Source organism: Brienomyrus brachyistius, chromosome 1, assembly GCF_023856365.1.
Source record: "Brienomyrus brachyistius isolate T26 chromosome 1, BBRACH_0.4, whole genome shotgun sequence".
Lineage (NCBI taxonomy): Eukaryota > Metazoa > Chordata > Actinopteri > Osteoglossiformes > Mormyridae > Brienomyrus > Brienomyrus brachyistius.
The window spans coordinates 31,068,268-31,093,727 of record NC_064533.1 but is presented as its reverse complement, the minus strand read 5'-3'; the positions used below and the strand labels follow the sequence as shown (position 1 = coordinate 31,093,727).

Below are 25,460 nucleotides of genomic sequence, written 5' to 3'. Positions count from 1 at the left end.
CTTGAGTTTTGGAACTGGTCAACAGGCAATGGAAGATGGTGTAAAACGGGTATGCAAGAACAAGAATAATCAACTATGCGTATTGATTCTGGTGGACCTGGGGCCTGTCCCTGGAAGCTGAGGGTGCAAAGAAGGGGAATCCCTGTACTGGGTAGCCAATATGTTTAAAAGGTATTCTTTATTATTGTATTTTGCTGTCATGCTCATTTAACTCATTTAAGAGTTTTTCAATATCCTCAGTGCTTGTGCCGGGTGTCTATTAACCGCTCATGATGTGCAGACTGACCTAGCTTAACAGATTTAGGGTTTGCAAGCAGAAAGTGCTACAGTGAAGTGCTGCAATGCTGAGCAGCAGCCAAGAATGGCTCTCTGCATTCTACACGTGTACACAGCTATGCGGTGTCCAAAGACATGGCAAAATCTGAGGCGAATGTCTGTGGAGAATGTCAGTGGATTATAAAAATTAAAATTATTAAATTAAAAATTAAATTGTATTAAATCAATACAATTGAGGTAACACTAATATCAGATGATAGTTAACATTTTCCTTAAATCTATGGAAGGAGCTGTAGAGGATCTGCTCAATGGCTGACTGTCAAACACATTGTGTACATGTGCCATGACTGTATATGGTTTTTATTTTTTGTTACATTGTAGTGCATTAACAACTTGCTTCATTTGAGCTGAAAATGCCAGCAACAGTGATAATGCCATGCATTCGGTAATACTGGCCCTTTGTTTTGAACTAGCACCGCTACAATCACCATTTTCACTATTAAGTTTTTCTTAAGATAACTAAGTTCAGGGGCAGACTTGTGATAGTCACCCGGCTGAGGCCCCGGAAAAGTAGGGGCCCCGTGAATACAAAATTTCCACAAGTTACTTTTAAGGATGTAACATAAAATGACCATGCAAATGATATAACATGTATTTGATTTGTATTCTTAGCCTCAGTTTTCAGGATAGACAAAGTTTTAAGGCCTCGCACTGCCCAGCTTTCTTTTACCACTGGAGTTTACCGGCTGTTCACTGGCAAGCAAACTGGCACACAGATACAAGACTAACATTAGATCTCCTTTGTCTGATTATGTCTCACTAGAGTGGTAGACAACTTGTGAAGTGGAAAGAACACAATTAAGTGAATGTATGCAAAAACTCAAGACTAACAATAGCATCCATCCATCCATTTTCCAAACCGCTTATCCTAATGGGTCGCGGGGGGTCCGGAGCCTATCCCAGAATCAATGGGCACGAGGCAGGGAACAACCCAGGATGGGGGCACAGCCCATCGCAGGGCACACTCACACACCATTCATTCACGCATGCACTCCTATGGGCAATTTAGCAACTTCAATTAGCCTCAGCATGTTTTTCGACTGTGGGGGGGGAACCGGAGTACCCGGAGAAAACCCCACGACGACATGGGGAGAACATGCAAACTCCGCACACATGTGACCCAGGTGGAGACTCAAACCCGGGTCCCAGAGGTGTGAGGCAACAGTGCTAACCACTGCACCACCATGCCGCCCCGACTAACAATAGCAAAAGAGGGAATGATTAAACTTCTTAAACTTGACTGGTCAATCATCTGGTGCGATACCCCCCCTCAACCCCATCAGCAACTTAACTGACAGCATTCCCACACCCACCCTGCTCAGTAAGTTTTATCGCTGACACCCCATGCTTTGATTAGAATTTCATTGATGTTCCATTGTTTTATAGTATGTTTTATATGTCCAGTGGGCGACTTGGGGGGGGGGGGCTTACCCATGTCAGTCTAGGGGCCCCAGAGAAGCTAGTCCGGCCCTGTAGGTAAAACACATAAAACATTAATTTGATGAAGCTTCTGCTTAAGTTTCTACTGCTTTCAGTCAAGACCAGATCTCAGTGCATATTTTTGCTGTTTTCAATCTGTGCTTTCACTTGATTGGTGTAGATAAAAGTGTTAAGTCTGTGATAACACACGTAATACCATTATTCAAAGAACAAGGTCAAAATTTGCAACCAAGCAGCACATTTCTAAGAAAGTCGTTGAACTGCCACATGACGCTTATAAATCTGCTTGTTTTAAAAACAATGATGATAAGAATGCTGCCCACATTTCTCCTTGGAGGAGGCCGCTACTGAAAACAGAGCTGACTGCGGCAAATGAACATCCCTGCATGCTGTGATGAGCTGCTGAGAAAGCATTCATCACACCTCAATAAGTCTGTCTTCTTTTCCTAATAAGCTGATCTATGTTTCACACTTTTGTCCCGAGTGTGCTTAGGATTAACAGCTGGAATTCAGCTGGGTGTCTTTGACACCAAAGGGGTTCCCACCTTGTCACCTACCAAGTTCTGTGTCACCCACAAGCCTTACCCACCTCGTCACCCACGAGCCGTACCTGCCACATCACCCACAACCCCAACCCGCCACGTCACCAATAAACCCTGCCTGCTATGCCATCGCCAAACCCTACCTGCCATGTCACCCATGAGACATACTTGCCTCATCACCCACGAACCCTACCTGCCACGTCACCCACAAACCCTACCTGCCACATCACCCACGAACCCTACCTGCCACATCACCCACGAACCCTACCTGCCACATCACCCACAAAGCCTACCTGCCACGTCACCCACAAACCCTACCTGCCACATCACCCACAAACCCTACCTGCCAAGTCACCCACGAACCCTACCTGCCACGTCACCCACAAAGCCTACCTGCCACATCAGCCACAAACCCTACATGCCACAACACCCACGAGCCCTACCTGCCACATCACCCACGGACCCTACCTGCCACGTCACCCACAAACCCTACCCACGAGCCGTACCTGCCACGTCACCCACAAACCCTACCTGCCACATCACCCACGAGCCGTACCTGCCACGTCACCCACAAACCCTACCTGCCACATCACCCACGAACCCTACCTGCCACGTCACCCACAAAGCCTACCTGCGACATCACCCATGAACCCTACCTGCCACATCACCAACGAACCCTACCTGCCACGTCACCCACAAAGCCTACCTTCCACATCACCCACGAACCCTACCTGCCACATCACCCATGAACCCTACCTGCCACGTCACCCACAAACCCTACCTCCCACATCACCCATGAGCCCTACCTGCCACATCGCCCACGGACCCTACCCGCCACGTCACCCACGAACCCTACCTGCCACGTCACCCACAAACCCTACCTGCCACGTCACCCACAAAGTCTACCTGCCACATCACCCACGAACCCTACCTGCCACGTCACCCACAAACCCTACCTGCCACATCACCCACGAACCCTACCTGCCACATCACCCATGAACCCTACCTGCCACATCACCCACAAAGCCTACCTGCCACGTCACCCACAAACCCTACCCGCCACGTCACCCACGAACCCTACCTGCCACGTCACCCACAAACCCTACCCGCCACGTCACCCATGAACCCTACCTGCCACGTCACCCACAAACCCTACCTGCCACGTCACCCACAAAGCCTACCTGCCACATCACCCACGAACCCTACCTGCCACGTCACCCACAAACCCTACCTGCCACATCACCCACGAACCCTACCTGCCACATCACCCATGAACCCTACCTGCCACGTCACCCACAAACCCTACCTCCCACATCACCCATGAGCCCTACCTGCCACATCGCCCACGGACCCTACCTGCCACGTCACCCACAAACCCTACCCGCCACGTCACCCACGAACCCTACCTGCCACGTCACCCACAAACCCTACCTGCCACGTCACCCACAAAGCCTACCTTCCACATCACGCTCGAACCCTACCTGCCACGTCACCCACAAACCCTACCTGCCACGTCACCCACGAGCCCTACCTGCCACATCACCCACGAACCCTACCTGCCACGTCACCCACAAACCCTACCTGCCACGTCACCCACGAGCCCTACCTGCCACATCACCCACGAACCCTACCTGCCACGTCACCCACAAACCCTACCTGCCACATCACCCATGAGCCCTACCTGCCACATCACCCACGAGCCCTACCTGCCACATCACCGAAGAGCCCTACCTGCCACGTCACCCACGAACCCTACCTGCCACGTCACCCACAAACCCTACCTGCCACGTCACCCACGAGCCGTACCTGCCACATCACCCACGAACCCTACCTGCCACGTCACCCACGAGCCATACCTGCCACATCACCCACGAACCCTACCTGCCACATCACCCACGAACCCTACCTGCGACGTCACCCACAAACCCTACCTGCCACGTCACCAATAAACCCAACCTGCTATGTCATCGACAAACCCTACCTGCCACATCACCCATGAACCCTAACCTGCTACGTCACCAATAAACCCAACCTGCTATGTCATCGACAAACCCTACCTGCCACATCACCTACAAACCCTTCCTGCCTCATCATCCACAAGCCCAACCCAAAACATTGCCCACAATGGCTCTTATGATGGTCACAATTGTCTAGTTTATGTTCCTGTAGCTGTCAGCATCCATTATTCACATTTTTAGTCAAATTCCATTTGTTTCCATCGGTGGAAATTTAATATTTATAGTAGTAGACAGTGGTGGCTTAATGGTTAGGGAAGCACACTTGTCATGGAAAGATTGTAGGTTTGAATGCTCAACCAGCAAGGCACCACTGAGGTACCCTGAGCAAAGTATTGCCCTCTAGCACTGCTCCCCGGGTCCTGAATTAACTGCCCCCTGCTATGTCACATATGGGTTAAATGCAGAGGACACATTTTGTTGTTGCGCTGTGGTGTGTCAACAATAACAACTAATAACTTAATTCAAATAATGCTGTTTTATATGTATGTCTGTGCATTTACTGCAAAATCTTAGAATGTCTGAAACTGATCATGTAATCCTTCCCTCAGAATTCATTAACTCTCAGTGGGACGGATACAGGCAGCTCTCATTTATCTTGCCTGGTTAAAGGGCAACTGCTGTTCCAGATTTTTTGTTCCTCTTGTTTGTGTCGCACAGAGAATCTATCACACACTTGCATGTAACTAATGATCGTCTGTCCCACAGTAATGAGAAGACACAAGCAAAGGCATGCTTCCTGCAAATGACTGAATCACTCTCACACGCACACAGACACTTCAGTACACTATGGTGTTCCATGGAGACCAGATATTAAAGCAGTTTAAGGTAAGATAAGATATGTGTAACATATCTGATATACATATATGTACAGAAGTGGACATCTGCGGATGCCATGAAGCAGCACAAATCGTATGACTGAAAATAAATAGCAGCAGGAATTAAATTGAATGGAATTGAAGGAGAGCTACAGTAGCACAGAAAAGGTGCTGAAAATGTTCATGCTGGTTATAATAGAAAGGTGTCAGAACACACAGTGCTCCCCGCTTGCTGTGTATGGAGCTGCGTAGCTGTAGACCAGTCAGAGGTCCCATGTTGACCCCATGTCCACTGCCGATATGACAGCATTTAGCATCGGAGCACCTGAACTGGACCATGGAGCAATGGAAGAAGGTGGCCGGCTCTGACGAGACACGTTTTCTGTTGCATCATATGGATGGTTTGTGCATGACTGTTTACCTGGGGGGGCAAGAAGGCACCAGGATGCACTATGGGAAATAGGCAAGCTGGCGGAGGCAGTGTGATGCTCTGGGCAACGTTCTGCTGGGAAACCTTGGGTCCTGGCATTCATGTGAATGTTACTTTGACACATACCACCTACCTAAACATTGTTGCGAACCAAGTACAGCCCTTCATGGCAATGGTATTCCTCGATGGCAGTGGACTCTTCCAGCAGGATAACGTGCTCTACCACACTGCAAAAATTGTTCAGGAATAATTTAAGGAACATGAAGAAGAGTTCAAGGTGTTGATTTGGCCTCCAAATCCAGCAGATCTAAATCCAATTGAGCATCTGTGGGATGTGCTAGACAAACTAGGCTAATCTATGGAGGCCCCACCTTGCATCTTAGAGGATTTAAAGCATCTGCTGCTAACGTCTTGGTGCCAGAAACCACAGGACACCTTCAGTGGTCTTGTGGAGTCCATGCCTTGATGGGTCAGAGCTGTTTTGGTGGCACAAGAGCAAGCTACAATTTCAAGCAGGTGGTTTTAATGTTGTGACTGATCCATCTAGTTACAAACCCTGTTTTAATATAAATGAGTTTGAAAACCTACCCTGTTCAACATAACTGCATGATTAGTGTTTCTCAGCCCTTGGCTTGAACACCATCAGCGTGTCTGTATCTTACTCTGTTCTACTCCCAGCTAGAATTCACTGCTCTAAGGAATCCAATAAAAAACTGGATATTGCTCCTATATGTCTGTACTACAAAAGAAAATCGTGTTTATTTAATACAGAATGTGTAGATGACAAGTAAGAATTTTGCAGATGAACCACACTCTCTCTAAACTCTTCACACGTCACTCATGTGTCACTTCTCCTCCACACCAGTATCACTGTGCCTACACTCTACATTTTTCACCTACATATTTTTGCTGTGTATTGACTTTTTCAATCTTGTGACTAGCAGGTTTCTCTGTTCTCAGTTAAATATCCTATTTAGAAATTACTAAGCTCATAATGAACAGAAAGATTGCTGTTTTTTGATTTGAGGATTTTTTTTTCAAATATTTTGGACATGACCAGCAGGGATCCACAAGAGGGCAGTGTTCAACATTTTTTCATTATTATTTTTCTAGCTGAGCAGCATAGAGGGTCACACCACCGTTGGTAGTTAAAATTTCTGTGCCATAGGTCAATTTCCTCCCGCAGTCCAAAGACCCGCAGTTAGATTAACCGGCTTCTCAGGTGTCTGTGGTGTCTGTTTGTGTGCATGTGTGTGGGTTATGTGTCCGGCAATAAGCTGGCGTGCTGTCCGGGCTTTCACGTGGGCTGCCATTATTTTACTTATAGTGATTCCGAACTTTATTCCAGCCAAAACCTTAAAAAAATTTAATCTATGTGTGGCCCCTAGAAAATGTCACCAGAACAAACTGCATAGTCATCGCATATAAACACCATGTGTCTACTGACAGTCATTCAAGTGGAGGGAAATCTGCAGTGTCCAGGAAAACGAGGTATTATGCAATATTGAATTTGGCGAAAAAGGAGATTCATAGACAAACACACCCTATATTTCATTCCTATAAATCTGGGGGCATTAATAGTTCATGTCTTTATAACTTCTCATGTGGTTCATCCTGTTGTACAGTGCAGCAGTTACATAATATCCAGTTGCATACTGGATATTTGAACAATAGACTATGTTGTTTATAGACAATAATTCCTTTATTTTCTCAGCCATGGTCTGTTCATCCCGTTCTGTTGCTATCTGATGTATCTGCAGGGGTTCAGAAGACTAAATATTACTGAAATGTTAACATTGAAATGCACTTAATGGCCACATATTAGATATTTGCTTGGACCTACTTTTGCCTCCAGAATCGCTTCAGGTGCAGCCTTTATGTGCCCCACTGTATTACACTGTAGTATAGGCTATTATTTTTACCCCTCTGGCCTTCCTCTTGGTTTTAACGAGTCTGTATATCCTACTCTGACCTCTCCCATTAACAAGGTGTTTTTCGCCACAGATCTGCCCCTGACTGGATATTGCCTTGTTTACCACACCATTGTTTGTAAACTCTGGACACTGTACCTTGTGTCTGAGATACTGGAATCTCTGTATCTGTCTGCAATATGCATTCAACTGCAGCCACCTGAATCACCGTTTGAGGGAGGAGCCCGTTTGCATTAACGTGCAGCTGTACCTAATAAACCGGCCACAGAGTGTATGATGAAATAAAACGAACGTGAATATGAAATGCTAATATCCTTTAATGTGATATTTTACATCCTCTGTCCTTGCGGCAAACCATGTACACTGCTTTTTGGTCCAGCTTGATGAAGTCCTGAATTAATCACTCATGAATAATTTTAAATGTTAATTTTTTCAATTAAAATCCAGTTAAATCAAGAGCATCAGCTGAAGAATTGTTCAGAATAATTTAATCATGAAAAAATAAAAGACTAGAGGTTTTTACCCCTTAAAATGAAAAATATAGTGTTCAAACAAGTCCTCGATTCACTTGTGTTGCATGATTTGTGCATCAAATTCAATTAGTATATCAGTCAACATTGATTAATCACTAACAAAAGTCAACAGGTTCAACTGCCATACACCATGTTCCTTGAAGTCCAGTGCAGTTGAATGTTGCTTTTTATTGTCCATAATAATATCAATCAAAATATGATGATGATCATCAGATCCTTCACCTTAAATAGCTTTTCCCACGTACTGATATAATAGCTAATCTTTCTAATCACCTTTACTCTAGTAGGGATTTCACTGTAATATTAGTTTTGATATTTCATCCTTTTAATCATAACTGGGTTGGGTACTTTTTGCTCTTTGTTAACTTTAACGGATACTTTGCCCTCTACAATCATAATGATATTACGTCAGATGTGCACTTTGTTCAACACCTCTGTAGTCAAAATTACAGCGTTCGATGGAGTAAACATCATCAGAGTATAAATATGACAGTGATTATTAATCAAAAGCCACTGTACAGTGCACATTTTATATATTTTATTTTCTTATTTTTGAGCGGATACATACTGTGGTATATATATATTTTAAGTAATTCTGAATCTAGCTTCTGTCCTGTCTCCTTCCATCTCGAGAAATTAGACTTTTTACCTCTCATTGCCTCTCATTGATCTACTGTTTATACAAGTGGTCTCATCTCTGTTTCCGACACCATCAGGTTTCTCCCTCTCCTGTGCAATATATTGAATGTGCACTGCTGAGAAAATGACATTTACAAAGACAGTTCGGAATTTCATTTTGCTATTCAGGCTCTAAATGTTGAGCCCCTGACTGGTCTGTGTTTCTACAGACGCCCAGTGGGGAGTCAGTGACTCTTACCTACAGTCTCCACACTACGTATTTTTATTTTCTTTACATGTCAACAGACTGGCTTTTAGTTGCTCGAGGTGCTGAAACTGTAAAAGGTAGTGTTAGTACCACCTGCTTTCAGCACTGATATTCTACTGCATTCTGGGGGAATAATTCTTATTTTTCTGTTCTTCAAGCACAATCAGTTTTGGAGTCTCACGCAGCTGACATGCATAGCGATCTCTGTTGTGTTTTTATGAAGAATGTAGTGCTTCTTACTCAGGGGTTACAGCTCCATTACCGCAATAAAAGCTACAGGTTTTAGGTATGTGCATGTGTCTATTGTGAGGAAAAGTCTCAAATGACTAGTGGCGTTCTAGTTGGATCGGGCTACGCTTGCCTTTGTGGTGTGAGAAATGAGAGCTGCCTGTGTTTACATTCATTTTGCATTTTCTTTGTTGTACTGTCTTTTTGAATCTTAACATTGAGATAAGAACATAAGAACATCGGCCCATCAAGCTCGTTTGGCGAGAACTTAACTAATAGCTCAGAGTTGTTAAAATCTTATCTAGCTCTGATTTAAAGGAACACAGGGTTTTAGCTTGCGCTACACTAGCAGGAAGAGTGTTCCATACTCTAACTACACGCTGTGTAAAGAAGTGCTTCCTCAAATTCATTTTTAAAATGTTCTCCCGTTAATTTCCACTTATGGCCATGAGTTCTAGTATTTAAACTAATATTAAAATAGCCATTTGGCTGAACAGCATCCAGACCTGTTAGAATCTTATATAGCCCTGGATCATGTCCAAGAACCATTCTTGTAGCCCTATGTTGCACCTTTTCTAAGGCCACAATGTCCTTTTTAAGATATGGTGACCAAACCTGCACAAAATATTCTAGGTGGGGTCTTACCAAGGAATTGTATAGTCTATGCATCATCTCCCTTGACTTAAACTCCACACACCTAGAGATGTAACCCAACATCCTATTGGCCTTTTTTATTGCTTCCTCACACTGGTGAGAGTGGGACATGGAAGCATCAACATACACACCGAGGTCTTTCTTATAATCAGCTACCTTTAGTTCAGTGGAACCCATAAAATATCTGTACTTTATATTTCTCCTCCCTGCATGGATTACCTTACATTTATCTACGTTAAATTTCATCTGCCGGGTATCAGGCCAGTTGCTAATTAAATCAAGATCCCATTGTAGCCTCTGTGCTGCTAGATCAGCATCTGCTACACCACCCACCTTGCTGTCGTCTGCAAATTTAACCAGTTTACTGTATGTATTGGTGTCAATATCCATCCATCCATTTTCCAAACCGCTTATCCTATTGGGTCGCGGGGGGTCCGGAGCCTATCCCGGAATCAATGGGCACGAGGCAGGGAACAACCCAGGATGGGGGGCCAGCCCATCGCAGGGCACACTCACACACCATTCACTCACACGTGCACACCTACGGGCAATTCAGCAACTCCAATTAGCCTCAGCATGTTTTTGGACTGTGGGGGGAAACCGGAGTACCCGGAGGAAACCCCACGACGACATGGGGAGAACATGCAAACTCCACACACATGTGACCCAGGCGGAGACTCGAACCCGGGTCCCAGAGGTGTGAGGCGACAGTGCTAACCACTGCACCACCATGCCACCCCCGGTGTCAATATCATGAATGTAAATTAGGAACAGTAGTGGTCCTAAAATTGAACCCTGTGGTACCCCACTATGAACGCAGGCCTACTGTGACATTGTGCCTTTAATAACTACTCACTGTTTCTTGTCTGTTAACCAATTTTCAATCCAAGCTCCTTACAGTTCCTACAGTTACTACAGTTCCTAAACCCCCTGCAGCTTTGACCTTAAGCAAGAGCCATTTGTGAGGGACAACATCAAAGGCCTTCTGGAAATCTAGGTAGATCATGTCGTAGGCCTTTTTGTGATCAATTTCTCTTGTAGTTTCCTCAAAGAACTCAAGTAGATTAGTTAAACAGGATCTACCTCTCCTAAATCCATGTTGGCTATCCCTCAGAATGTTATTTTAATCCAGGTAATCTACCATTTTCACTTGGATTATAGCTTCCATTACTTTTCCAGTTATGCAAATTAACCTGATTGGTCTATAGTTTGCTGGATTACTTCTATCCCCTTTTTTGAATATGGGCGTTATATTAGCATGCTTCCAATCAGAAGGTGAAACACCAGCAGATAAGGATTTCTGGAACAGTAAAGTTAAAGGTTGGCTAACAATAATCTCTTTTAAAACTATAGGTAAATTACCCAATCTCATGCAGTAATGTCTTAAAGGATATACAGCGCATGGATAAAACAATGGACACAGCAAACTATATATTAATATCATGGACATCAAGAAAATAATTCATTCACTTTCATTCAAGTCCTGAACTGTATAAAATTGGATATTGAATAATTCTTCAAGAAAAAAAGCTTGCAGGTTATTGAAGGCCGAAAGATGTGGAAATCTACATTGAACCTTGTGATACAGAGCTTGCCACAATAGTTCAATGAAATTTACATTGGGGGCATCATGGAAGGCATCATGACAGCTCTTCCACGGCCACCAAGAGCCAAGCCATACCCAAGCCGTACTATGCACTGACGGTTTTCCAATATAAGTTACCCAAGCCATCCCTCAGCCATGCCCGCTGGGACATGGCCCTTCTTACTAGCAGGGCTGAAAGCATGACCAAACCGAGAAGGTTGCATGACCATCATATGATTAGTCGAAATGCACGGAGGTACCGCTGTTTTGCATCGATATGCATGGATTTTCTGAAGGCAAAAACGACATGTTCTATATATTATTTGTCGTGTCTTGTCAATTGAAAGACTCAAGGGCAGAAGTTAGGAGAAAGAAATGGGGGTTTTATTGGGGTTGAAAACAGGAAGAAGGAAATTAATGGAACCGAGAGGGGTATAAACAAGAAGGCTGGCATGGGGAGGGCACAGGCAACAAGAGGATTGACTTCAATGACCAGACTGCTGATGATGAGGCAAAGACTAACGAGGGGTAACAAGCAACAGGTGCGACTCATCAGGGCCACATTAGGGAGGAGACAGGAGGGTTGGGCAAACACGACAGCCAGGACGTTACATTATTCATTATTAGCAGTATCTCACATCACAATGTATGGATGCATTCCTGGTAACTCGGAACTTGAAAACTTCCAACCAGCTAATGAAAAACGTACTCTAGAATGGAAGGGATTTGTAATGCAAATTTACGCCAGCAAATGCTAATTCCACTAGCATTTGATGCCAGCATTAGACGATTCTCCCGGACCCGATTGTGGAATTTAGCACATAGTAAATCATGATGTACACTATGTGAACGGTAAATAAGCATCCGTTCAGCTTTTATGTCGCTTTCGCTCTCCGGACCCGGCAATGCCTTCACCAAGTTGATCCTTCTCCAGTGGAAAACCAAAACGGGCTGGAACTGGGCTGTAACTAGCCTCTCTTCGCAGTATGGCTTGAGTACGGCTTGGTTCCTGTATGCCAATGGAAAAACGCCATTTGTGTTGATGAAACCAGTCTTGAATTTGTTTAGCTATGTGTAAGTGGAAATTATTATCCTGGAGTATTGCAACATCATGGTGGAACACTATTTGCAACATAATGTTTGCTGGGTCCTGCAAAATGGCCTCAATTCCATAACCATTATATGCAAACTCGCACAAAATAGCTACCCAAACGATTAAGGATTCCTACACATCTTTAACAGCTGCCAATGGTTAAAGGCATCCTTTGAATTTCTTCATATCTAAACCCTTCTTTAAGTAGGAAAACATAATGAAAGATGACTTAAATAAGAGTACATTCTGAACAGAAGTCCTGACATTAAATCTGGTCTCGTGAAGCACATGATAAACAGTTTCTGTTGACAAAGATGCTGATTCATTTCTTTGATCAATTTTGAGACTGTTTAGCAGTAATCCTGTCATCCCTATCTGCGAACTCTGTGACCTCTGTTCCCTTTGCTGATGTAGTATGTCCGCTTTTAGCATACGCTGTCATATTTTTAAGACTTCTCCTTGGTAAACTTAATGATTTTGCAGTTTTTTTTGTGACTGATGCACCTGGAATTTAGGTACCACCTATTTGGCTTCTATGGAATGCCTTCAGTTATCTGAAAACTCACATGTTAATGAATTGATTGTTAGACCCCTTTAATATCTGACACATGCTAACTACTAATTGGCTTTCAAGATAATATAATTCACCTTTGTAGCTATATTTGTAATTATGACTCACACAAGTCAATTCTGTGTTCCATATGGTTGTTCCTGGATACTTTTGTCCATCCAAATTTCCTCTGCCATAGACCAAAGTGGTTCCTTTGCCACAATGCTTGTTAAAATGTTTGTCGCTACCCGATATGTACAGCCTACATGATCCTTTCCTTCCAGGTTTGGTTCATATACAGCCGCGGAAAACATTGAGACCACTCTATATTTTTAAACAAATCTGCAATTTTAAATCCTGGTTTAACCATGGTTCTGCTGGACTGAGCAGCGGGTTGCTTCCAGGTTCAAAATTTCTAAGACAGCAGTATACAAGAAGAAGGTGAATCAGGAGACACTGGGAATGACCAGAAACCAGCCAGGTAAAGGGCATAAGTTACTTTATAATGTCAGGGATGACGTTAACTTATCTGACAGTTTCTCATGAATCATAGGATGACATCAAGTGACCTTCAAAAGGAATGGGAAATATTAAGCGCAGGTGTGAAGTGCACTGCTAGGACAGTTCATATCAGGCTCCTAGAAGCAGGACTGAAGTCCCATAAAGCAAGGAAGAAGCCCTTCATTAATGAGAAATCGAGAACCAGGCTGCAGTTTGCAAAAAAAAAAATATATATATATTTTATTCACAGACTGATTCTATTCACAGCACACCCATAAATTAAGGAATGTGCCATACATTCCAGTTGCATCACTGACATCATTTCTGTGTTCTGTGCTCAGCTGTGAATGGAGCAATCACACTAGTTTTAAAAAAACAGTCCTGCTGATGGGTTAGGGACCTTCTACAGCCCTGTCCAGCTCTCCTAGAGTAACTGCCTGTCTCCTGGAATCTTCTCCATGCCCTTGAGATGGCTGGGAGACCTTCTGGCAATGGCACATATTGAAGCGCCATCCTGGAGGAGATGGACTACCACTGCAACCTCTGTAGGGTCCAGGTATCGCCTCATGCTACCAGCAGTGACACTGACTGTAGCGAAATGCAAAACTAGTGAAAAAACAGGGGAAAATGAGGAGGGCAAAAATGTGACCGGCCCCCACCTGTTAAACAATTCCTGTTTTGGGTGTCATCTCACTGTTGATCCTCTAGTGCTCCTGTTGTTCATTTCATTAACACCAAAACTGAACAACTCCCTCTGGTACTTAACTGGCCGTATCAATATCCCAGAAGTTTAATTGACTTGATGTTATACTCTAATTAAAAAGTGTTCCTTTCATTGTTTTTGAGCAGTGTGTATATTATTACTATATATATAAACCTAAAATTAGCTACGTTGGGGTAGTTTGCAAACCCTACAGGCTATTTACAAGGCAATTAAACTGCTATATATCATGTACTGTAAATGCATGTGTAGACTGGTCTTGATTTGAAAATCTCACTCCAGCCACCTGACCAAAGTTGGCAAACCTGGGAACGGGGAGTGCGTCCGTCTGTGTGACGTCATCATTGTGTACTGTGGTTTTAAAATGTTGAACATTTGAATGTGATCAGCATGCAAAATACCAGTTTATTTCCTTGAAGTATACTGGGATTTCAAAGATTAGGCTAGTTTCAACTTCTGTTGGGCGGATTTTAAGCAGATCTTGGGCTGGAGATTTTTGCTGGACCTGGCAACACTGTTCCTACTAGCGGAAAGCAGGCACAAAATCATTTAGTGTTTTGACGACGTGAACACATGGCATGAAAATGAGCAAGGCGCTGGTAAGAAACTAGCAAAACCACTTTGTGTCACGCTTTGCGCAGGTGGAAAATAGAGCCATTAGGGGGAATATTAGGTTCTTTTCAGTTATTAAATCATCTCGCCTGAATCTCCCCATTTTGTTGTGGCCCCAGTGTTTAATCAGCTAACAAACAATGTGCTGCCTTCAATGGGGTTTTGCTCACTGCTGACAGTTGTGGTCTTCAGCTTGGGGCCAACGGCAGTGATGAAACTGAAGAGAAACCAAAGGCAAGCCTTTCATCCTCTCCCTTCATTCCCAGTGCCTTTTTCTGATTGGCTACCAGTGGGGACAGCTAAGACTTGCTTCTAAGCATGAAACTGAATTCTTGCTCTTCTCCAGCCCAACTTGTTTTTTTTTTTTAATCCTTCTGACTAGCATTTTTTTTCTTAATTCTTAATTTCCTCTACTGCAAGGGCCAATACAAAGTGTCAATGATTGACTGAAGAGTTGCTTAACCTCACAGACCGGATGTACCTGGTCTAAATTTTGATGTGATTATCATCGCTGTGAGTCCTGTCACCATGCGCTTAACACCGCTGTGAAGCTGACCTCTGCATCACTATGTAGTCTGTACAGTAGCTGGTGTCTTCTTGCAACTTCCTCTATTCCCTGAGCTAACTGACCTCCAACTGCTGTGCATCTCGCCTCTGTGTGACTTTTTCTACTCTGAGCTTGAATCTGTGTGATTATGGTCATCCACCATTCACCAAATGGATCATCTGCCCTTCATCACACCTATCCGTAACAGAAAACTGCATATTTTTGTAATTTTACCATTTGTATTCATGGTGGTCATTTGTATAGAATTCTTTACATGCTAATTTTAACAACCTAACATTGATATCTAGATATCCAGTTAACATCATTGATAATTGTGAATATAAATCAAGATTATTTCGTATCTTGTAGACACTGACCCATTTGCCTCACTGATAACAATCCATACAAGTCCATTTAAAACATTAAATCACTCACTGATGGCTATGAAAAGAGCTTTCTATTTACAGTATGGTATCATAGGGGTCTCATTACATTGTTCTGTTTATATTTTGTAAAGTAGTTTCTAGGAAGATGTGTTTTTCACGCTCCTGAAATAATACATTTTTAGCACATATTCTGTCGCGCTGTTAGGTGCCACAGTTCATCTGCACTGAAGAATGTATCCTTCCACCAGTTCACACAGGACCTGAGTGCCCAGTTCCTTGTTCGGTCTGCTGTAGCATTTGGAGTTTTGGGTTTTGTTTTCTTCTCTGTTGTGTGAGACCTATTGAAGCTTCACCTGAGCAACCTTTTGATCGTCTCCAGGGCCTGAAAGTATGACAGGCAAAGGAGAGGCTGTTTGGAAGAGCATCGTTCTGTTTCTGGGGTAGCAGTGATTACAAAAACTCCCCACAGGATACAAAGCACATGCTCTTGCCTCATTTACCACTAAACCCCCACTGTTTCCAATGTACGCTGAAACATTTCATTATACGGTATTACAGTAAAAGTCTTTAGTATGGGTCATTTTGCCAGACCTTGTGAATGGAATTATTTTAGGTACTTCCTATATTAATGAGACTCGCCTTCTACAGCACTGAGTTATTCTGGTTAACATGCATAACAGAGTAGTGGAGGGATGACAGTATGAATGAGTTCATGACTGTCATGCCCCGCTTATCCGATCCTCCCGTGTGCCCACCCCGTGTGGATTCCCCATGTTTACCAGCTGTCTCTTATTGTGGTCATTAGTTCAGTGTATTAAAGTCTGTGTTAAGTTTGCTTCCCCAGTCCGGTCATTGAAGTCCAATGACACAGTGGGTGGAAGTTCTCGTAAGTGACTAACCCTGGACTTTGAGATCTTTAGATACCTCGTAATTCTGAGATGCTTATTCTTACCATGGACTCAGATTTAGCTCTGGGATCCATGTCCCCTGTCAGTGATCAGTGCAGGATTAAAGGTAAAACAACATGAAGACTACAGTATGTATATGATTCTAACTAAAATCAGAAGAAAACAGATAACCAGTATTAGAGCTTTATTGCAGAAATGTATTTCCTGGTGAATTATTCATCAGCTGAACAGAGAAGATTAATATTAATAAAGTGTAATAAAGTCACCCCCTATTCTCATCTGATTTCCATTATATTGTCAGCAGGTTTTAGAATACTTTAACAAACAGGGTGGGGCTTCACAACCTGAGGGTGCTGAGAGGAGAGACCACCCTGGCGTGACTGATGGAAATGCTTGGCCTGATTTAAAGACACAGTGATAAGGCTTCATTTTAATACAACTAACCAGAAGCAGAATCCCCTGGATGTGGGCCCAGAGCTACACCAATGTTCACCACAATCACTGCAAGGAAGCTGCCACGTGACACAACATTCTCCCAATAGTCTCCACTGCATTAAAGTCTATCCACTGCGTCTCAGCAATAAGAAAAGGCAGTCACTCTCCACTGCATTAAAATCTATCCACTGCGTCTCAGCAATAAGAAAAGGCAGTCACTCTCCACTGCATTAAAGTCTATCCACTGCGTCTCAGCAATAATAAAAGGCAGTCACTCTCCACTGCATTAAAATCTATCCACTGCGTCTCAGCAATAAGGCAGTCACTCTCCACTGCATTAAAGTCTATCCACTGCATTTCTGCAATAAGAAAAGGCAGTCCCAGTAGAAGGTCCTTACTGAGCATTATTTAAGGTTTGCTGACCAATTATCAGGCCTGCTCTGTTTGGGTGAACTGAGCATCAGCTGCCTGGGGCTAGCAGACAGCAGGTAGCCTAGTGGCTAAGGGCAAAGACTCATGACATAGCAGGACCAGCTGATGTGCCTTCAGCTATGTTCCTGAACTGTTCCAGTGAAATGCTAGACTAACTGGTCAATCAAGGCGAGGAACAAGATAAAGTCATCGGCTATAGAATATGAGATATTTTAATAACTTAATGCAATGTCATCCATCCATCCATCCATTATCTGAAATGTCTTGTCCTATTCAGGGTTGCGGGGGTCCAGAGCCTATCCAGAAAGCTACGGCCACAAGGCAGGGAATAACCCAGAACAGGGCGCCAACCCATCACACACTCACACACCATTCTGCAACGTCATATTATGAGGTTGACTTCAAGCTTGCAGTAGATAAGCAATAGTAAAGGCTAGGACTGAGCCTTACATTAACAAATGTGTTATTAAAAAAATATCTATATACATCCAGAATTTACATAATAAGTAGAAATAGAATTTTAATATAAAAGATTTTATGAATCTCTGAATATCAGATAAACTTGAAAACTTTAAATCAACAAAATTACACTACATTTGAGAAGGACTTCAGCTGAGACTTCGGTTTGAAAAGTAGCTTTTGTTTTGTCAATGTCTCCATGACTGGTGACCCAGCTAATCCACCCGGACCACTTCATCACATATTTATATTTCATATTCACTTTTATTCACTATTATTTCCATCACAACAACAATGACGGCCTTGACCCGGCTGCCTTTATTTATACACGGGTGTTTTGCTTTCCTTTTCTCAGCCCACCGTCTGGAACGGACGCTGGTGCAGCGGGACGTTAAAGTGGAGGGCAGACAGAGCAAACTAACCCGTGTGACACACCTGAGCGTTACGCTACCCTGACTGGGGAAGCTAAATGACAACAACGGTAATAATAATAACAACAACAATACTAAAAACATTATTGCATACTAAAGAGAAGAGAGTAGTTCGCATGAATAAGATGGTTTTATCCGAATGGGTGGCTTTTTAAAATAAAAAAATCCTGCAAAAAGAATACGCACTTAAACGATGAGTTGCGTTGCACTAATGCGTACTCATTTACTGCTGCATCGTGCTTTGAGTGAGAAATCAGCACGGCAGCAGAATAAATAAAAAATATAATGTCACCTTCAATTTCAGGTTTTGCTATGAAGAATCTCCGAAGGTCCGACTCGTGTTTATCCATATTCTTAGAGCACACGATCGTTATTTGAGGTGCGGTTTACAGTCTGCGTACAAACGCCATAGCGACTAAAATAGCGAGATAATGACGGTCTGTTCCCGTCGCCCGGACAGCGGATATACCGTGGCCGGATAAAACATGTCGGCGATTTGAGGGGCGATTCGCAATCTCGGGGGCTGACACAGCCTCATTTCCCCCTTCTCACCCCCGATTTCTGCAGCCTCTTTCACAGCAGACGGACGATAGGCGCAGCAGCCCAGCAGTGAGGACGGGATACTGGATAGAGGAGAGATCGCCCATCCAGCGCCGCACGGCCGGGATACTCCCCGGCGGCCGCTAGACGCACAGCGCACCCTGCTGATATGCAGTCTAGACACGGTTAGATGCCGTAGTGAAAATACCCCCCCGCCCCCCAACCTGACATTCTTCCTTACTCCCTCCCCGTTTTCATCTTCGGCGGGGAGACCGGGAGCCCCGCTTCTCTCCTCCTTACAGACTTCACATCCGGGTCAGTGGGCTGCCTTGCGAGTGTCAGGCTGCTCCTCCTCGGTTACATTGTAACGCAGCCGCCGCCGCCGCCCCCCTCCCCTTCACAAGCCAGCGGGCTCCAGGTAAAGAAGCGGACCTGCCATGGATGCGGCCGCTGGTGTCGTACGCTGCTGCTGCTGCTACTGCTGCTGCTGAGACCACCTGGCATCCTAACCGGGGTGCTGCACCGGGGGGTGGGGGATCGCAGCGTAAAACCCCCAAAGCGGAGATCGGGCTGACATTTCACCGCGTCGCCGTCCCTGCCAGCCATGTCCAAGAGCCTGAAGAAGAAAAACCACTGGACCAACAAAGTCCACGAGATCGTCCTCGGCAGGAATAAAGACGGCGAGCTGGGCTTTGAGCTCAAGGGCTGTGCGGAGAACGGCCAGTTCCCCTACCTCGGGGAGGTGAAGCAGGGCAAGGTAGCCTGTCAGAGCGGCAAGCTGTCCCAGGACGAGCTGCTTCTGGAGGTCAATGACACGCCAGTGGCCGGGCTCACCACCAGGGACGTGCTGGCTGTTGTCAAGCACTGCAAAGACCCGATCCGGCTCAAGTGTGTGAAGCAGGGTAAGGGCTGGACCGGGGCAGCGTCGCTTCGGCCCGTGTGCGGAGTCGCTGCGCGTCCGCGTTTATCCGTCCGCGCCGCCGCGATCTTATCCATGCGTCTCCCCGTCTCCAGGCTGGGCATTGCGCAGGGAAACAGTGAATTTATGAGAGTGTAACTTTTATTTTTTTACGCACTCTACACATGCGATTATTGATCTGTGGCGTATATATTTTTCGAAGTTATTACCTTTATTTAATGACACCACCCAAAAATCTGATTCAACTCAGATTTTGAACTTATTCATTGCCATCGAGTTGTTCGTTGTTGGTGGAGTGGTGGTCTTAAGTAAGGGGAATACAGGGAATTATCTGACGTCTAAATGGAACCGTGGAGACATCGGAAATTCCGGACATGTTGTCGATGCTGAGAATCGCGTCCTTACTGTGTAATCTTTTTCTCTTTTGTACTGTTTGTGTTGTTGATTTCCTTCAATGCGTTCTAATTTTTCATTGGTTTGTTTAGAAAACGTTGGTGGGTGTGGCGTTTCATCCATCTAATTGTTTCATTAAACAATCTCATGTGCATGTGGGATGATAATTTAATCACTGCAAGAGACTGTGCACTAATGATCATCAACAACGGATTGCTGCACAGCCAAGGATTGCTGTAGGACTCTAGGCAAAATTGCATTTATATTTTTAATTCTTAAATTTAAATTGTCCCCCCCCCCCCAGTTAAACGTTTATTAACAAACTAAGAAGGAGCCAGTCTGGGTATTCTTGGTTATACTTTTTATCAAAACATTCATTATATATACATATAATGTTTTGTGTGGCTACAAACATGACTGCACTGATTCTAATGTTGTTAAGGCTTGTTTAAATGAGCCATTTTGGCCATGCATCACACCGAGGTTTAGGACCAGATGCCCAGCATCCATGACAGAGGAACACGTATCCCAGCCCCCTGCTTGACAGTCGGTGACTCTGGCTATGAATAAATGCTGTGACATTCGCCTACTACCCTCCCCGGTCTGGCCAAGGTTTCTCAGGCTGTTAATGGTGGTTGACTGTGAGTAACAGTTTGGTGCCATTCTTTCAGTGAGACTCATCTTCTGCGTAACCACCTCATATTGATGCTTGCATGTACTTCTGAGCTGCATTTTCCGCGCGAGGGACACTTGCTAAAATGCGTCAAAGGGAGATTTCAGGAGGTTTTCGGCTTTTTGCTGGTCGTGCACTGTGCGTCAGAGCTTCTGGGTGAATGGCTGCAGGACGTTCTTCAAGTATCCATCGGCAACTCATACCGCTAAATATTAAATACCTGGGCTGAAATTATAAACTGTGTAAATGGTTGTTAATTTTTTTAAAAAAAGAATCTTTTGGGAGTTGTGGTGTAAGCGATCACTTTGTAGGAAGTGTGCAGCTCAGTGTTTGCAAGGGTTAATGTTCTGAGGCTTACATTCTTGATGTTGTGTGGACACTTAAGCAGTCTGATGTGGCATAAATACATTATATATCTGAGCTTAGGAGGAGTCGCGCTTTACGCTCTGAGGAACTGTGGTGCTACTGTGAGTATAGATTATGCTGTGAGGAAGACAGGGCTTACTTTACGAACGATTACAGTATGATGTCAGTAAGGTGCACTTCTTGATTGTGATGTCACAACGGTACAGTTTATAGTGTAAATAGGACAAAGGTGTAAGATGAGAGTGGGTAAGGAGTCAGGTTTCAGCCAGTGAGCATATCTAACCCAGATCTGCAAGCCATGTCATTCTGGATAAACATATCTAAATTGTAAATGCTTGATGCAGTGACACAAAAATGACACATCATGAGTGTCAGTCTGGCTTGCAGTGTGAGAGAGGATGGTAGCCGAGGTCTTAGGGTATGGAAAGCTACCTTCAGTGAGCCTCATATTAAAGAAATACAAGCCTATTAGCAGAGACACCTACTCATCTGCTTCCTGTTTTGGCTTAGTTATAGTCTGTTTTTGTCCAAGCTCCCTAAACTGTTGATTTCATGCATGCTCTGGCAACATCTGTTATTTTGCTGCTATGATATAATTCCCATTGAGTGAATAAGTGCACCTCATTTGGACGGATTTAGGAAGCGTTAATCCTTCCCTGGATGAAAAACTGATTTAAAAAATGTGAAATATTTTGCATGTTTTACAATAGCGGAGTTTGGGTATGTGGCAGTGTCGGCAGTATTGCCATGGCGATCTCCAAGCATTTCACTGCTTGCAACCCCCCACTTGCAAGCAGTGGCAGTAATTGGGAATAAGCAGAAATCTGTGTGTGTGTGTGTGTGTGTGTGTGAAAGAGAGAGAGAAAGAGAGAGAGAAAGAGAAAGAGAGAGAGAGAGAGAGAGAGAGAAGAACTCTGATGCACTGAACTGCGTTTCTGGGGCTGCACTGGCAGGGTGCAAAGTAGATCTGTTTGACCAGGTCACCTCCATAACATAACGTCTGACGCTGGGGTGCTGCATGCAGAGCATCATTTTCTTTTCAATTCAATTCAATCTGTTTTTCTATGGCGCATTTTCACAACATTACATTGTCTCAAAGCGCTTTACAATATCCGCACCCCATGGCCCCAGAGGGTCAGCCAGAGGCAACAGTAGCATGGAAAACCTCCCTAGGAGGAAGAAACTTTCGGAGGAAACAGACTCAAAGGGGGAGTCCATCCTCCAGGGGCCGGCACAGGAAATCCAAAATAACAAAGTCTCGATTTATAAAGTAAAATTGTATATAATCCAGGTATAAATGTGGAAGGTCCAGTGGAATTATGATGTGTAGACAGGCAGGTGAGGAAGCTGCTTTTTTCAGCAGGAGTTTCTTCCCTTCATGCTCCCAAAGCATTACGGTATTAATGCCACTTGAATGATTGTCATTGTGAATGAAGACACAGGTCGTGCCGAGAGGTCAGGGTTATCCCTGCTGAATGACTGTGACGTGTTTATGTGGCTGTCAACCTCAGCGTTCCATCCTCTTTTTCTCTCTCCTTCCTTTACACGGCTGATCTCACTTCTTCCTTTTTTCCTGCTGTAGGCCATTAAAAGCAGTTAGTCTTAGACCGAGCCGCCAGTCCTTTTGCTCTGATTTCCGATGCAAATTTTGCTCCATATAGGCGCCGGCGAGGAGGAGGAGGGCCGCTGCTCGGGACGTGTGGGGTTAGACAGTGCCGTGTTGCTCCCTCAGCAGGCGTCGGCAGATGGTGGAAATGAGGTTTCCTTGAAGAGCCGCGGGCTTTGGGGACAAGGTGACATTTTCAGGTTAGATCTGAGGGGTCTGTTAGTGTGGCCATATTAGAGCCACAAAACCTCAGTGGAGTGGATTGACAGGCCTGATCGCCAGTTGTACCTCAGGAGTTGCTAAGAGTATGTTGGCTGGAGGCATAGGTGGATCTAAAGTCTGTTTAGGGAGCTTCAGATGTTTAATCACGTGGGGGGAAGGAGGTGACATCCTGTATTTACCCCCCCCCCCTCCCCCCCGAAGGGTAAAAACCTTGAATCACCCCTGGGTGGAGGCAGAGCATTGTTTTCCACCAGCTAAGCCAAGGGGGTTCAGGTGAAATGAGCTCTGGACTTGTGTGTATCACCAGTGTCTGCCTCAGATACCATTCACCTTCCACCTTGCACCAGTAGATGTCCTAAACAGTGCACTGCTATGTTCCTTCTGTGCCCTCTGTACAAAAGCCTTCCACTATCTCACCATCTGGAGAAGCATTGTTTATGTCCACAGGCCTGTCAAGGTCATGTGATGTCATACTTGATGTGCCTAGGCAGTGAAGCAGGGAAAGTGTGTGTGTGTTAGTGTAGTTTTTGTGTTTGGTTTTGCATAATGGAACGTATGTTACAAGTGGTGGTCTGATTGTCCTTCTCCACTAACTTCATCCTTCCATCCATCCATCCATCCATCCATCCATCCATCCTTCCATCTTTGTAGCACTTATCCAAGGTTTGGGGGGTCCGGAGACTACCCCATGCAACACGGAGCAGGGGTACACACCGGATGGCGTGGGATGCCAGCCCATCACAGGGCACATACACAACACCAGTTAGCCTGCCTGCATGATTTTTGTAAAGCAGGAGGAAAGTGAAATATCTGGATGAAACCTGAAAAACTTGGTGAGAACATCCACACGCCTGGAGTTATTAAGCCACCGTGTCCCTCCCCCACTGACTGGTAATGAATGAATATTTGTACGTCACTTCTCCAAACCACACCTGTCCATCTCCCTCAACATATATTCTACTTTGTATGTCTATTAGGATAGTATTACGCTGGACTGTGCAGTGAGTTCATCCATCTAATCACCCTGCATGACATGCACAAATAAAAGAAAGCTGGGAGTCGAATGCTCCTAAATGAGTTGAGGAGAACCTCAATAAGCTGTAATGATCCAAGGCCGGTCAGTCTTCTTCAGCTAGTATGAACGATAAGACTACATCAGTAAACTCTACGAGCAATGAGCCAGATGGACAGAACCTCACATTAGCAAAGAAACCTACATTGTATTGAACCAGAGCAGTAGATCCTGAACCAGCTGGTGAATCGATAAGAGAATGAGAACCTCATTAATGTTTGAAGCAAAAACAGAAGAACATGCAGGGTTGTGATACAGTACTGTGGATGTTTGCTTTCTCTGATGTGTCTGAAGTTAAGCATCTTCTGTGTGCTGTACTATATATATCCATCCATCCATTTTCCAAACCGCTTATCCTACTGGGTCGCAGGGGGTCCGGAGCCTATCCTGGAAGCAATGGGTACGAGGCAGGGAACAACCCAGGATGGGGGGCCAGCCCATCGCAGGGCACACTCACACACCATTCACTCTCACAGGCACACCAATGGGCAATTTAGCGACTCTAATTAGCCTCAGCATGTTTTTGGACTGTGGGGGGAAACTGGGTCCCAGCGGTGTGAGGCAACAGTGCTAACCACTGCACCACCATGCCGCCCCTACTGTGTATATATATATATATATATATATATATATATATATATATATATTTTTTTTTTTTTTTTTTTTTTTTGTCCAATATACATACATACTTCTCGCAAAAATGAGTTTTTAAATCCGTTCTCCAGCAAACAGGAGTTTTTTTCTTGGCTTCCAACAATTAATCCTATTAGGATTAAAACAAAAAAAACAAAAAACATTTGCTGTGCATATAGAGGCTGCTGCTGTTGTTCCTCTGACTATCTAGCATCCATAGTCAGTATTAAAATTTTCATGTGTGTATGTTTTAGAGCCCATTTCTCTTGGCAGACCCCGGTGTTGGTTTTCATTTCAGGAAGCTCTTTGATGTTTGCCTGGATTGTGATCTTGATTTCGTAACTGCTGCCAGTTCCATAATTACGTGAAAGGTGTATTGAGTATGTTTGTTAAAATAAAACTGCATAATTCATTTCCTCCCTTAAGAGTGTAAAATGGTATTGATCTTAATTAGACACTCATTTAGTTTAATTCATGGTTTATCATCCGAACAATTAAATATATGTGCTGCAAAGTAATTGCCATCATTGCACTTACCCCTGTATTAGCAATTTAAAGACCTG

The 25,460-nt window shown here is 44.3% G+C and overlaps 1 protein-coding gene across 6 annotated transcripts in view; it reads left to right on the top strand.

Moving 5' to 3' along the window:
• The first annotated feature begins 19,231 nt into the window (after nt 1-19,231).
• The window catches only part of LOC125751800 (membrane-associated guanylate kinase, WW and PDZ domain-containing protein 2-like), a 91,320-nt gene continuing 85,091 nt past the window's right edge, over nt 19,232-25,460 (top strand). For 2 of the 6 annotated variants that reach the window (XR_007400794.1, XR_007400795.1), the window contains exon 1: nt 19,232-19,915. Coding sequence is in view for 4 of the 6 variants with exons in the window: in XM_049031103.1 (XP_048887060.1) it covers nt 19,618-19,915 (298 nt within the window). In the remaining 2 variants the exon portion in view is untranslated. The remainder of the gene's footprint in view (nt 19,916-25,460) is intronic. The other 4 variants (XM_049031103.1, XM_049031114.1, XM_049031083.1 and 1 more) reach the window with 4 other exon arrangements.